The following is a 15,863-nucleotide window of genomic DNA, read 5'->3' as shown; positions in this document are numbered from 1 at the left end:
TCCCAAAAAATAATAATACATACTTATATAGAAATCATGCTCAAGAGTAGTGAAAACCGAGTATATGCTATGTTAAGTATCTCAGTAATGAAATAAGTAAGTCAGGTGAAATAAATCAATGTAAAATGATATGCTAGCTGGAGTCACCTAACATGACCTATATGGCTGAACCTATAGCTCATTAAATATGCCTGCACAAGAGTTGGAACCACATATTGTGGTCTGTACGACAGGGATGGGTGTAAATAAGTACGCTCAAGTAATAATCGCGGGTCACCCACGAGTCGGAACCACTTATTGTGGTCTGAACGACAGGGCTGTGCACCAAACTTGGATCCAAGGTAAGCGTGCGGTGTGGGGGGTGAACATCACGTGAAGGATTGTGCCTTGGCCACGGGCGGGAGCATTAACACTGGGGTGCAGGATAATGAACTCTACATGCCTCTACGTATAACCATAACCAATGCAACCATTAACATCATACAGTACTCACCTGAAACTTACCTGGCCTCTGCAGCGTCATACAATAGTATGCATATACATACCAATGCATATAATAAAATGAAATGCAAGCATGACATGGCACTTAAAAACGTAATTCCATTTAAAACCATTTATGGGAAAATGAAAAACATATATACGTATATATAGAAAACCAAAAGCCCACTCACCTGGAGTCCGCTTTACAACTCCCTAGCACAAACATCAAGGCGTCACGAACGATTGGCGCCTAGAACAATTATCAAATCATGTCTTAGAATTCTTATCAATCTAACATATAACTTACATATCCTATTTGAGAAGATCCGCACATCGGATTTCCGATCCGTAAGTTTCTAACATCTTCAAATATTACATATTATAGTGTATCAAAGTTTGGTGACGATCCAATGGTCGGATCATCGATTCCTATAATAATCAAGCGCAGACCTTAATGAAACTACATTCAAATGACGGAAATTCCTCAATCAGACTTCACCAATGGAATTAGTGTATTCAAATTTAGCCTCGAAAGGTCAGGGGACGTTTCGGCCCACACGCCGCCGCACGCACCGCCACAGGTGGCAGTTGGCTGCCCCGACTCGCCGAAAAATTCAACTATTTCTAAAAACTCTCAAACTTCACTGAAATGAAGATCTTAGTGATTAGAACAACTTCCATACCTTTGACTAAGGCCAATTTGGCCGGGAAATGCCCTAATTTCACGAAAACCCACCGAATTCCTAAAATGGGTGAACCTCGATTCTTCCTTTCTGGTGCTTCGACGTCCCAAATCTTATTTGGGTCTTGTTACCGGGCTCAAGAGAAGCTGGAGGATTGTAGTGGTCGACGGAAGGGCATACAAAAACGAAGGGTTCTGTTGCCATGACTCGAGACACCCTCGATGCAAGTTCATTGGGAAACAAGGCCAATTCCTCTCGAATTTAGGTGGAAAACCGAAGAGGGAGTAACATAATGATGATTAGTGAGCGTAGATTCTCTCAATTCATCGGAAATTTGATGAATTACGCCGGAAAAACCAACCGGGTCAAGTAAGGTTGTCGGGTCAAGGGGAACCGATTTGGTTCCCCTCCTTCTTCTCCTCCCTCCATTCCCTCCTTTCTCTCTTCTCTGATTGGTCACCCTATCATCTCTCCTTTCCTGATTAGTCTGGTTCCTTCCTCATTTCTCTCCTTTATACTCCATCTCCACCGCCCATCTTTTCTTTCTTTTAATTAGGGCCACACACGTGGCTCTCCAGATTAAGCTCCAAAAATCTGGAGCTTTCTAGAAATAATTAATTTACTAAAATGCCCTGACTTTAAACGTTAATATCTCATTCGTTATAACTCCAAATCACAATCCGTTTATGCCCCACATGTCCGTAGCAATGAGTACTACAAGTATACGCCAAGAAAATGAACCTTACGTGACACGACATGGTAGTCAACAAAAGTCAACACTTTGCCTTGAAGGGCATTTTCATAAATTCACTTTTTAAAACTATAAAAATCATACTAATTGGGGACGGGTTGTTACACTCCTCTCCTTTCCACCTCCGCTCTCTTCGCATTCAGACCCTTCTTCTCTTCCCTCTCTCTGCTACTCTCCTCCTTGGTGCCGTTGGTTGCAGAGAGAAGAGGGATTTAGAGTGGGAGAGAGATGCAGGAGAAGATAAAGAGAAGAGAGAGAGAAGGGTTGGTCGGTGCCGGTGGTTGCAGAGAGAAGAGGGAGTTAGAATGGGAGAGAGATGCGAGAGAAGATAAAGAGAAGAGAGAGAGAGAAGGGTTGGTGCGGGTGGAAGAAAGGAATGCCCGCATCCCTAGGCATTTTCTATTTGTTTAGTTTTTTTATTTTTAATTATTTTTAATTTTTGAAATTTAATTATTTTTAATCCAATTGGATTAGTGAGTGGGTCCTGCCTCTAACCACGTTAGCATTTAACATAAAAAGTAATAGAAAAACTAATGAAGGTTTGACATTGGCACAAATTCATAAGATGAGGTAAACATTGTCATTTAAAAAAAAAAAATGAGGTATGAAAGTGTCGTCAGACCAATAGTTGAGGTAGTTTTTTTGTCATTTACCCTAATATAAAAATATAAAATATAAAATAGTAATTTTCTCAAAAATATTTTTCGGATTCAAAGTTCCGTAAGATCTTTATCGTAACTCCAAATTTGATTCCGTCTGTATCTACGCGTTCGTACCGTCGAGTACTTCGAGGTTAGGGTAAAATAATAGCTCATACGCATTGCGAAATGATGGTCAATGAAAGTCAACAATCTCGCATCTAAGGGTATTTTCATCCATTCACTACTTTAAAATTAATAAAATCGTAAAATTAGAGACTAGTTGTTACACGGTTCCATTGTTTTTAATTTTTTTAATTAAGTTAAAGGGTGTTTTGGGTAACTTATTATAAAGGGAGCTTTAAAAAAAGCTCCCGGTATTATTCATTTTAACGAAAAATCACACTCTAAAAAGTCAATCCTGCTACTATTCACTTACAATACCTTTTTGTCATTTTCATTAAAACTCGAAGTTTTTAAACCTTTTTCATTAGTTTTCCTTATTAAAAAAGAACCCATATATGAATTAGTAAACTTTCGAATTTGGTTTTCTAGTTTTGGGTTTTTCTTTTTTTTGCTGTATTAGATTGTGATGATGGCAATGTCATGATAGCTTAAGTTTTAAGTTTTAACTTTTTCAAATTCTCAATACAAGTCCAACTCGCTACCTAACTAGTGTACAACATCTTTTCCAACCTTGATCAAAAGGTTCACCTAAGAGTATCTCCAAAAAAGATGTCAAATTTTAAATATCAAAATGATAGTTGATAACTTATGTGGTAATTTGACATTTTGTACAATATTTTGCTCCACCCGATATGTCAAATAATAATGTCACTTAATAAATTTTTTATCTTTTTGTGGAGTCCATTGATTAAAACAACCAATCAAATATTTCAAAAATATAACAACATTTATTATATTAATTTATTAAAATATCATTTAATAAATTTGACATATGCTGTCAAATTTGATTGCAAAAGGCTTTGCCTTTAAATGACTCAACGTCACTTAAGAAAATGAAGGCTCGTTTGAAGAGAGTTTATTGCTATTTTTGACTGTTGTATGCTTATGTGACAATTTTGACATTCCCTTTGAAGATAATGTAAAAAACAAAATATTCAAAAGTGAAACTTGGACGGCAAGTTCGGAAAGAGGGAAGGAAAAATCAGTGCATCATTGACCCAATATAAAAGAAAGTATTGACACTGACCCATCACAGACCCGACCTTATCCCGACCCGACCGGCCCATATAATGGATTCAAATGTTTTAATACCCATTTGCAAACCCTAGCTAGCTCCCATCCATTGCAACACGAAAACCCCAGAAAAGCCTCCTCTCACTCAACGGTCTCCGCTCTAGTACTGAATCGCTACAATGGCAGGCACACCCGAAAAAATGGCGAAAGCGGTCGCAGATTTGACATTGGAATCGGAAGGAGCTATGAGCAAAAAGTACGTCCCGATTAACCCCTGTTTGGTTCCTGGGAAAATAAAAGATTGTGTGTGAACCGATTAAAGATGTCCAGTCCAATTCCGGCTATGTTTATTTCTTATTTTGTTTTTAGTCCAAATGGTTTTTGTGTTTTAGCTGCGAAAGCTGTTAATTTTTATTTTTTGGTTTTGATTGTGTTGAATTTTGTGTGGGGTGCTTACAGTGCACGGAAGAAGGAGTTGAAGAACAAGCAAAGGGAAGAAGAAAGGCGCCGGAAAGAGGAGGAGAAGACCAAGCAGGTACCTATTGTCTTACAATGCTGTTATTTCTTTCTTTGGTTATCGAGTGATGGCAGGTTCCGTCACGTATATTGATAGATAATGGGCGTGAACATCGTAATCAGTTTTCTTATCCGAATTTGACTAAGTATTTTATCTAGTTTTACGCAAGTAGTGTTTTTTGCGTTTATTCAGTATATTTTGGTTATTAATTTGTTTTATAAAATCAAATTTTGACCCTGGAAATGAGTTGATACCGCAAAGTCATGATACATCATAATGTTTTTTTCACTTTTTTCACGAATTTGTATTAATGCTATGCTAATCAATCTGATACGTTTGTTGCCTATATAAGTTTTGGTTTCTCATTAACCCAAATATATTTGGTGTTTTGTTGATCCATAAAAGCAATATGTTTAGTGTGAATTGGTACTAAATTGTCACTTGAAATCTGGATACACTTGAATGATAGTGTGTAATTGCTTATTGTCTAGGAAAGTGCTTACCGTATTTGATTAGGGAATCTTTATATGAAATAAATTTGATATTATCTTGCAGGCTGCTGCCGTGGCGAGCTCGCAAGTTAAGAAAGATGTAGCAACTGAAGATGACGAAATGGATCCAACGGTACTTTCTAATTTGTGTTGTAATATAGTTTTTCCATCTAAATCTGTGGTGTGAATTCAAATCTTACCTAACTATGACCTGAGCATCATGACTATTTGTTCTTTTGCAGCAATACTATGAAAACAGACTGAAGCATCTTGCTACCCAGAAGGCAGATAAAAATCCATATCCTCACAAATTCTCTTGTTCAATCACCGTGCGTGAATGTGTAGAGAAGTATGCAGGCTTAAGCGATGGGGAGCATCTTGAGGATATCAGTGTTTCATTGGCTGGTATATAAATTTACGGGCTAATATTTATATGGTATCATCTGTCACTTTCATTTTAGTTTGGCTGATTTGAATAATTTACTCCTATGCAAGGGCGAATCATGAGTAAAAGATCGTCTAGCTCAAAACTTTTCTTTTATGACTTACATGGTGGAGGACCTGATGGTGAGAAGGTCCAAGTCATGGCTGATTTAAGGTATAAAACTGTTCTAGCTCCTATTCTTTGTGCATTTCTAACAGTTCTTTTCCTCTTTTTGTTGAAGTGTGGTTTAATTCCCTATTGGGAAATATGCTCACTTAGTTGGAGGCCAGTGTGTTTTTTAATTCTCTTTGTTAGAACTCAGAAGGACTAAAAACTACAAACTATCTGATGCTGTTCAATAACTAATTGATTAATTAGCAACAGGATGAATGTTCTTTTTAAGACAATATTATGCGAGATTAAACTTAATGAAAAATAAAGAATTTCAATGCAGAAGGATGAATGTCAATTTTAAGACAGTTTTATGTTTGTGTTGTTGTCCAATTACACTCTTTTAGTTACGACCACATTGAATATTTACTATCTTCTTATTCTTCTCTCTTTTTTTCCCCAGTATCTTGTTTTGTAGTTCTGTAAGAAATGAAAGAAATGGTAAACTTGTTTCAGCTTTGTCATTACTATGTGGAAAATTTAACTTGGCTACAAAAAAGTGATGGTTTGTTGATTATACTCTATCAAGTGTTGTTGGACATTTGGTAGTTTGGTCAATAAAGAACTTGTGTGGCTTACTATCTTCATTTCTAATTCTGTGTTTCTTTTCATGTGTTAAATGAATATAATACATCAAAATGTAGTAGCTAGGACAATGTAATAAGCCACTTTTTCTGCCATTGCATTTTACATCAAAATGTAGTAGCTAGGACAATGTAATAAGCCACTTTTTCTGCCATTGCATTTTATGTCAAATACTTATTTTTGTGTGCAAATAATAGCCACTGATTCTATCCATCCTTTCTCTTCTAGTCGTCTTCCAGCTAATTTCCCAATTCTATGAAATTGAAATTCTGTGATCACATGATATAGTGAAATTAGTCTTGCATAAATTAGAAATCTGATTATTGTCTTAAAGGATTGCTGGATGGCGATTCCCATGGAAATTCTGGATTTATCCCTGCTTAGGTAGATGCAAGCTTTTTGCTTCTCATTAGATGTGGTTGAGTTATAGTAGTACATCCCCTTTCTTGGGTTTATTTAGTTTGTCAATTTTACAAGGACTTTGTTTTTCATGCAGAAAATCAGAGTTGGATGAATCTGAATTTTCCAAGTTCCATTCTAGTGTTAAGCGTGGTGATATTGTCGGTATTACTGGGTTTCCAGGTTTGTATTAGCTGTTTATTTACCCTTTACATGTTAGTTATGGTTATTTATTTTTGAATGATATGATTATAAGAAAAACAGACTGCTGAATTGGTATGCACTGTGTGGTCAATCAGTGGAAGGATTTAGTTGCTTTATGTTTTGTAGATTATTGATCAATTCGATTAGCCATTTCCATGTTTGTGTGTTTTGAAAACGTTTGTTGGTTAAAAAAATGATAAGGGAGAAGGTTCAAAAGCTACAATGAAAGCGAAAAAAATTACAAGGTTGCTGGGTTCCTAGTCTTTGCATTTTTGCCATATTATATTGCAGATTTTCTTTAATCTCATACTCATAAGCCAGAGTTACAAGATTCTTGTGCTTGCACACATTGTGGATTTTCTATTTGTCTGACTGGTTGTGGATCTAATGAAAATTTCATGCAAAACAACTTTCAAGTTATCTCACTCTCTTAATGTTATAAAAAGTTTGGCTTTCCTGCTCTCCAGTCTAGTTGACTGAGGCTTTAATTTTAGGGTCCCGAAAATTCATTTTGTCAGTATAGGCCGGTCATGTGCATGACATCGTTCTGACCTTTCTGCCATTATCAACTTAGAACATCTGCTTTTTAGCTTTTGTGGTTTCTCCCTAATTCAATGGGGCCTTTTGATGTAACATGTCCTTAGGCATCTAATGATGCATGATCTGCTGGATTTTGCATTGTTTCGGATTATGATCCTTTTAGTTGTTCTGAATTATACAGTCTTCTGTTTTGTTTATCTTTTTTTATCTCACAGGAAAGACTAAGAGGGGGGAGTTGAGCATTTTCCCAAGATCATTTATAGTGTTATCACATTGTCTTCATATGATGCCAAGGCAGAAACCTGGTCCTGCTTCTGATAGTGCTAATGTAAAGGTGAGCAATTATTGTGTCTTGACTTTGTTTATGCTGCCTGGGCTCTTTTCATGACACGACTACGTACACTTCTGCAGAAAACTGATCGATGGATCCCAGGAAGTCCCAGGAATCCTGAAGCATACATTTTAAAAGACCAGGTATCAATTGAAAAAAATACGTTTACAATTATTTTTTGCTAAGCTTTGAACACACTAAGATTAAAGTTTTGGGTTGGAATTACTAATGATTTATATCTATCTAAAACACGCGTTCTTGTTTTTGCATTATTGATTTCTGTTTATAAATCTTATGCTACAGCAACTTGATGTATTTCTTTTTATAAACTCAGGAAAATATATTTCTGGTCCTTTAGGTATTGACCTTTGTTTTGAAAGTTTAATCATGTAGACATACTTAGTTTTTTGAAGTGTTGGAGTTAATTACCAGATCAACTTTGTACCCCCGTTTCTCTATTAGGTTTTTGGTTGTCTACTCTATTGTCTTGTTCCACCCTTTTTCCTTGTTTCTGTTTTGTTTGATCAATTTTTGAGTTGGTTATTACTATTTTTTTTTAAATGTAAATAGTCATACTACATTATTCCCTTTATATTCTCAAGATTTTATGTGGTTCATTTTCTATTGTTTTACATGTTAATTGTCTTTCTTGGTAGGAAACTCGCTATCGTCAACGTTATTTGGATCTAATATTGACTAATGAGGTTCGACAAATATTCAAGACCAGATTTAAGGTCATTCAGTATATTAGAAGGTTCCTGGACAATCTGGACTTCTTAGAGGTTTGTCTTTCTTCAGGTTGCCTTTTGTATTCAGGGCATCTTCATGTTTGTTTGTTGGTAGTCTCTTACGTTTTGGCGTCTTTCCTATCTGTCATTTGCTTCTACATTCTCCCACCCTCAGGTCGAAACTCCTATGATGAATATGATTGCTGGTGGAGCGGCTGCCCGTCCTTTTGTGACTTATCACAATGAACTTGACATGAAGCTTTTCATGCGCATTGCACCTGAACTCTATCTCAAGCAGCTAGTTGTTGGTGGCCTGGATCGTGTTTATGAGATTGGAAAACAATTTAGAAATGAGGGCATTGATTTGACTCATAATCCTGAGTTCACTACCTGTGAATTCTATATGGCTTATGCAGACTACAGTGACTTGATGACGCTGACTGAGGAAATGTTGAGTGGTATGGCTCAAATGATGCATGTCTTGAAGATAGATTACCTTATCCCTTTCCTTGTTGAGAGTACTTGGATTTGTTTGCTAATATATTAAGTCTAAAATAGGCATGGTCAAGGAACTAACTGGTGGATATAAAATCAAGTATCATTCGAATGGGCTCGACAAGGATCCAATTGAGATTGACTTTACTCCTCCTTTCAGGTCTGTAAACTGTATTTTGGTCATGCATGTTACAGCTTAAACATGTTTTAAAAAACTTATCTGGTGGTTTTAACTGTTACTGCTGCAGAAGGATCGACATGGTTGAGGAATTAAATAAGATTGCAGGTCTCAACATAAATCCAGAGAATCTCTCCAGTGCAGAAGCTAACCAATATCTTAAGGATGCGTGCAAGAAATTTGATATCAAATGTTCCCCTCCTGAAACAACAACTCGTTTGTTGGACAAGGTAACTCATTTTCTTCTTCCTCCCATATATTCTTTAAAATCAAGTACATGAATCAGGATACTACCTCTGGTTTTATGTTATGGCAGGGACTGGCATTGTAATCAATGCAATGTTATGCTTTTCTCAAATCTCTGGTGTTGATGACAATTTTCAGTTATAATATTTTCTGATATGACATTTTTTTGTTCATAAAAACTCCCATGACTCTTTGCGTCATTGCATCTGTTCTGCTCTGGGGTTTGTTTGCATTTGTCAGTTATTGCTTGGCGAATTATCAAAAGGTCTTATAGATGTCTATATATTTTCTTTCCATTTGTCAGTTAAGAAAAAACCTAGTCATTTGCTTGGAATCTTAATGTGTGATGGGTATGGAAAATGACTTGATCATCAGTTTTTACTTTTTGGTTCATTTTCTATTTTTGCAGCTTGTGGGGCACTTTTTGGAAGAGACGTGTGTAAATCCCGCGTTCATCATTAACCATCCTGAGATAATGAGTCCTTTAGCAAAGTGGCATCGATCGAAACCTGGGCTGACTGAACGTTTTGAATTGTTTGTCAACAAGCATGAAGTATGCTTACCAACTTGAAGATTTGAATGATTTCTTCATTGACTACCTTTTTCTTTGTCATTAAACTATTTTCATTTGCTTTCCAGCTTGCCAATGCATACACAGAATTGAATGATCCTGTGGTACAACGCCAACGATTTGCTGATCAACTCAAGGTATCACTTAATTGTTTAGTTATGGTATCTTACTGAAAACTGTTTGGAAAGTTTTCTAATGATATATGGATTTGAGTTCAGGACCGACAATCAGGTGATGATGAAGCAATGGCTCTGGACGAAACATTTTGCAGAGCTCTTGAGTATGGGTTACCTCCAACTGGTGGTTGGGGTTTGGGCGTTGACCGGCTCTGTATGTGGCTAACTGATTCACAGAATATTAAGGTTTGTGTGTGTGTGTGTGTGTCTCTCTCTCTCTCTCTCTCTCTCTCTCTCTCTCATCTTGTATTTGTTACGTGTGAGCAGTTTCTCACTGCGTATTGTTTGTGGTTGGACAGGAAGTTCTACTCTTCCCGGCCATGAAACCACAGGATGAGCCTTCTGCTAAAGGTACTAACTACTTTTGAAATAACTTTCCTCGAATAAATTTATAAAACCTTCTTGTGTATTGTTTGTGCGTTTTGTGTAAGCACATTTGGATCTCTAACTGTTGTTCTTTTGACATTGTTCAGCCATTTAGGCGCCTGAGATTATTGGGACGCATCAATCGATTTTTGTGGCATTCATCGGACTCGAAGCGGTGGTCTTATCAATGCCCTGGTGTACCTTTTTGGTTTGATTTTTACTGTCATATCTTAAGTGTTTTTGGGTAGATCTATAACTGTCCGACCATTCATTAGTAAATGCGACTAATATTTATTACGACTTAAATGAGTATTTGTTAGTTTCTTTTGAATGAGTATTTGTTACGACTTAAAAGCAAAAAGTTGCTCTCGTCTCGTCACGTACAATAGTTTCATCGATCACATTTGCCCCATATGTTTTTTTTTACTCTTACCATCATCTGTTGGTTTGGTTCCTTCATTTGCTATCATTATTTCATGGGAGTTTTAACGAAACACTTTCGGTATTGTTTATTTTTAACGAAAAATCACATTTTTACCTTTTTCTGGTACTATTCACTACACCTTTATTTGTTATTTTTCATTAAAAATAAAGAAAAACTTTATTTCATAGGTAAAGTCTGTCAAGGATAACGAATTCGTAGTAAAAATTTGGGCGATACGGTCTAGTCTTTAACCCTACATCTCTCACATCCTCATTTTCTACCACATCCTAATAATGAGGGTAAACTGCTTATTTCCCCTCAAAACTTTTTAATTGCAAAATCAAGGACAAACTATTTTTTTGGTCGATTTTTCCTTACCATTAGTTTTTTATAGATTTTATCTAAATTAATGTTAAATGACTCTTTTGAGGAAAAAATGGTCAGCTGGCTAGACCTTCAAATATAAAAGCTATAAAATAACATAGATTTTGCATAGGTCGACATTTTAGAAATCTAGAGTTTTCAATTATTTTAAAGAACAAAGCGATTGAACTACCCTCATATGTGCACATGCTTCTATTTAACAGAAATTTGGATGAAATGAATAAAAAATTTACAGTAGGGAAAGTCGGTTAAAAGAAATTAGTTTGAGTTCTTAATTATCCAATTAAAAAATTTAGAAGGGAAATCAAAGCTAATTTACTTCAAGGGATCTATGGGGAGTTTACTCTAATAATGAAATATCATTTGACAAAAAATAAAAAAATAACATAAAATGAGAATCGACAAGCACATCAATTTTTTTATTTTTTTTTTCTTTTTGAGAAAAAATACACAATTTTATGTAATTACGTTGGATGTTCGTGTTTGATTTGAGTTTGATAGGGGAAAAATAAAAGCTGGGCGCTCCAGGTCAACCGACCTCTTATGCCTGTTTCCATGGAAGAAGGGTCAGCGTTCAACAAGCTCCAATACCTTTCGCTGGTCTCCAACATTTGTTCTGAACTCGAAGCTAACCTCGGCATATCCGACAGAGTCTTGGCCGAGTTCATAGCCGAGACAGGTCGCAACTCCGACGTTGTCGACGACTTCCAGGCAACCTTAAAAGAAAAGGGTGCGGACATGCCGGAATATCTCAGCCGTTCCTTGTTGAAGATCATCCACGCTATTCTTCCTCCAAAGGGAAACCCCTCTCACTCTCACAAGAACAAGAACCCTGCCGCCATTGAGGAAGGACTTGAAGGGATTCAGAGGAGCAAGAGGCAGAGGGATGACGATGACGATGTTAGGATCGGGTACCAATGTAGAAGGAGGTATTCGGATTCGGAAGAGGATGAGCAGGAGAGATGGGAGATGAAGCAGCTGATTGCCTCCGGCGTTTCGGGTGCTGCAATGCGTGATGGACACGAATTGCAATTTCGAGAAGAGGGTTTTGGGGAAGAAGAGCATGAGACCGAGTTTGATGAGGAGCAATTACTACTTTTGGAAGGGCAGAGTGGATACTCGATTGATATGTCACCGGTTAGGATTGTGCCGAATCCCAACGGGTCATTGAGTCGTGCAGCAGCTCTTCGATCAGCGCTGCAAAAGGAGAGTAGAGAAATAACAAGAGTGGAAGAGAACATGAGGCTCAATGCAGCTCCAAAGGATTTGAATCGCGCTTGGGAAGACCCTATGCCGGGAAGGGGTGAGAGGCATTTTGCACAAGAGCTTCTGGGTGCTACTGCTGCTCGCTTTTCCGGTTATGACAGACACGAGCGGAACAAGCGTGCTTACGAAGGAGCCCTGGATCTTGGGCAGAGTTCAAGCCTTTCTCTTTGCGAACAGCGCCAGAGCTTACCAGTTTACAGGTTGAAGAAAGAACTGATTCAGGCTGTGAAAGCAAATCGGGTTCTTGTTGTCATTGGTGAGACTGGTTCGGGTAAAACTACGCAGATAACTCAATATCTTGCTGAAGCAGGTTACACCACAAGGGGAAAAATCGGTTGCACTCAACCGCGAAGAGTTGCAGCCACGTCTGTGGCCAAGAGAGTTGCTGAGGAATTTGGTTGTCGATTAGGGGAGGAAGTTGGGTACTCTGTACGATTTGATGATTGCACTGGACCGGATACTGTGATCAAGTACATGACCGAGGGGATACTTTTAAGGGAAATTTTGAGTGATAAAAACCTGTCTCAGTACTCCGTGATCATCCTTGATGAAGCTCATGAAAGAACAGTCTCCACTGACGTTCTTTTCGGATTGCTGAAGCAACTTGTTGAAAGGCGACCTGATCTTCGCTTGATTGTTACCTCTGCCACATTGGATGCAGTGAAGTTTTCAGATTATTTCTTTCATTGTCAGATATTTACGATTCCTGGTAGAACTTATCCGGTAGAATTAATGTACTCGAAACAGCCAGAAAGTGATTACTTGGATGCAGCTATATTGACTGTTCTGCAACTTCACTTGACTAAACCCGAAGGTGACATACTTGTGTTCCTGACGGGTGAGGAGGAGATTCAATTTGCTTGTCAGTCTTTGTATGAAAGGATGAAAGTACTCGGTAGAGAAGCTCCAGAATTGATTATTCTACCAGCTTATGGTGCCCAACCGAGTGCAGAGCAATCAAAGATATTCAAGCCTGCTCCTTCAGGGAAGAGAAAAGTGGTTGTTGCTACCAATATTGCTGAAGCCTCTTTGACCATTGATGGGATATACTACGTAATTGATCCGGGATTTGCAAAGAAAAATGTATTTAACCCAAAGCTTGGGATTGATTTACTGGTTGTAACTCCAATTTCTCAAGCATCAGCCAAACAACGAGCTGGGCGCGCTGGGCGGACAGGAGCAGGGGAATGTTACCGCCTTTACACTGAGAGCGCTTTTCACAATGAGATGTCTCCTACCACAGTTCCAGAAATCCTAAGAACAAATCTTGTGCATACTACACTTATGATGAAAGCAATGGGGATACACGATCTCAAATCTTTTGATTTTATGGATCCACCGTCATCCCAAGTGCTCGAGTCTGCCATGAAACAGCTGCAAAGTCTAGGAGCTTTGGATGAGGAGGGGTTACTGACCAAATTGGGTAGTAGAATGGCATTGTTGCCTCTGGATCCACCTTTGTCGAAAATGCTGCTTGCCAGTGCGAACCTTGGATGCAGTGATGAGATTGTGACAATCATTGCCATGCTTCAGGCGGGAAATATCTTCTACAGGCCTAGAGAAAAACAAAGCCAAGCAGATCAAAAGAAGGCCAAGTTTTTCCAGCCTGAGGGAGACCATCTGACTTTACTCACTGTTTACGAGGCTTGGAAAGCCAAGGATTTTTCTAAACCCTGGTGTTCTGAGAACTTTTTACAGTTTCGGTCATTGAGCAGGGCAAGGGATATCAGGAAACAGCTTCTTACTGTCATGGACAAGTATGAATTAGAGGTTGTAAGTGCAGGAAGAAATGTCGTAATGGTCAGAAAGGCAATAATTGCTGGATGCTTCTTCAGAGTAGCAAGAAAGGATCCAAAGGAGGGTTATAGAACCTTAGTCGATAATCAGCAAGTTTATATCCACCCGAGCAGCGTTCTTTTCCAGAGACAACCAGCTTGGGTCATCTACAATGAGCTCGTGATGACCACGAAGGAGTACATGCGTGAGGTCAGTGCCATAGAACCCAAGTGGCTGATGGAGCAGGTTCCAAGATTCTTTAAGGCGGCAAATCCTACTAAGATGAGCAACGGCAAACATCAAGAACGTACTGAACCACCGTATGACAGATATCATGAGCCCAACTCATGGCGCCTGAGCAGAAGGCGTGCTTGATTATGTATAGATAAGAAATTTTACAGCTCTTGTGTGCGGCCACCTCGTGTAGATATATTTCACCACCTCATGCAGATATATATTCCTGCCAAAATTGTGCCTTCGGGTTTTTATGCTACAATATTTACTTTCCACGGATTATACACATGTATGATTTGCTTACTTATCGGTCATTTATCAATCTAGTTTACTTATCTCTTTCTGTCTTGTTGTGGAACTAGTTGACTTATCGCATCTTGCTGAACCTTAAAGCTGAATCACAATTTGTTGCATTGATATGTAAGTACATTATGGTTGTTGCTGGTTTGCAGAAGTTGGCTGCATTGAGGTTGAGATTCTAAGATTGTGTTTTGACGTTTAACCGGATTTTTGTGCTACAGCGTTATTTACATTTATGTTGGATTTTGGTTTTAGTATTAATGATTTTTCAGACGGACATCTTGGAAGCGATACAATTCTACTGGATCAAAAAACTTGTATATGATTTGCTTTATACATCTGAGTACAAGCGTCTAGTTGTGCTAATCTGCTTCTGTTATTTCCAATTTGAATGAATGTTTGCACAAGTCTGTCTTAAGTGGAAAATTGATTCTTAGCTCTGATAATAATCTTGCCTCGACTTTCGGATTAATGTTCCTTGATTGCTCTGGTTCATAAAGATCATCAATTTTTACAGTGATTAACATTTCTCTGTTTATGTTTGAACAGAACAAGTGCACGATCATCATTCGTTTGTGGAGTGCCAGCAACATTTCTCACTTTATGTTTTTACAGAACAAGTGCACGATCATCTTTCGTTCGTGGAGTGCCAGAAAGGACTGTCTGCAGTGATTCTCCGACTGCCAACTGCAGGTTTTATATATCGACTCTGCATGATATCAAATTATCAATGAGTGAGGCTGCTACTTCTACTTGCGCAGTCGCTCTCTCTTGACAAAGTTCAGTCTCCATCTCCATACGTTATGATGCGTTTACTCAAGTAATATGTTTTACAGACGCAGTTAAACAACATAATATTTTCATTTTGTTTTGTAGCCATCTTATGTTGCTAATCATGAGACTCTAGAAGGTAAAATGGGGGTTATAAAATACTCTGGGGATCTACCTAGGTCTTACTATTGACTAATATATCATCCAGTTTTATATATATCTCATCTTATTCATCTCAAGCGTGATTCACGAGGTGTAAGACATAAATCAAAGATGAAGTGATAAATAATCGAATACATGTAATAATTTGCACTTGATTATCTCTCACATGACGTAACATGCGTGATGTGAGTTATAGATAAGAAGTGATGATTAACCTGTTACATGAAGAATTTAGCGCTTGATCTGGTGCACAAAATGTTCTAAAAGACAACAGGCGCTAGTCAAGTAGTGGATTGTGGCCTAGCGCCTAGGCGGTACCTATGTGGATATGGGCGTTTCTAAGGTGCGGACCTAAAGCGGACGGAGGAGATG

General features: G+C 38.0%; 2 protein-coding genes across 3 annotated transcripts; both read left to right on the top strand.

Moving 5' to 3' along the window:
- The first annotated feature begins 3,827 nt into the window (after window positions 1-3,827).
- On the top strand, window positions 3,828-10,628 carry LOC137730942 (lysine--tRNA ligase, cytoplasmic-like). 2 transcript variants are annotated; one of them, XM_068469960.1, is made up of 17 exons: window positions 3,828-4,008; window positions 4,212-4,287; window positions 4,825-4,893; window positions 5,003-5,165; window positions 5,256-5,358; window positions 6,437-6,522; window positions 7,299-7,411; window positions 7,495-7,557; window positions 8,071-8,196; window positions 8,318-8,600; window positions 8,701-8,797; window positions 8,886-9,045; window positions 9,471-9,614; window positions 9,701-9,769; window positions 9,851-9,994; window positions 10,108-10,159; window positions 10,282-10,628. In XM_068469960.1, the coding sequence occupies exons 1-17, from the start codon at window positions 3,932-3,934 to the stop codon at window positions 10,287-10,289; spliced, it is 1,833 nt and encodes a 610-aa protein (XP_068326061.1). In that variant the 5' UTR covers window positions 3,828-3,931; the 3' UTR covers window positions 10,290-10,628. The 2 variants fall into 2 exon arrangements, with proteins under 2 accessions (XP_068326061.1, XP_068326060.1); XM_068469959.1 differs by having other exon boundaries at window positions 7,299-7,417; window positions 10,282-10,620.
- Window positions 10,629-11,489: 861 nt separating this feature from the next.
- LOC137731150 (probable pre-mRNA-splicing factor ATP-dependent RNA helicase DEAH5) lies at window positions 11,490-14,593 on the top strand. Its single transcript, XM_068470255.1, has one exon. It carries the CDS (start codon window positions 11,526-11,528, stop codon window positions 14,397-14,399), a length of 2,874 nt encoding a protein of 957 aa, XP_068326356.1. The 5' UTR covers window positions 11,490-11,525; the 3' UTR covers window positions 14,400-14,593.
- The last annotated feature ends 1,270 nt before the right edge of the window (window positions 14,594-15,863 follow it).

This window comes from Pyrus communis, chromosome 4 (genome assembly GCF_963583255.1).
Source record: "Pyrus communis chromosome 4, drPyrComm1.1, whole genome shotgun sequence".
NCBI classification, from domain to species: domain Eukaryota; kingdom Viridiplantae; phylum Streptophyta; class Magnoliopsida; order Rosales; family Rosaceae; genus Pyrus; species Pyrus communis.
Note: the sequence above shows the minus strand (reverse complement) of the source record. Positions and strands in the feature narration are given on the sequence as shown.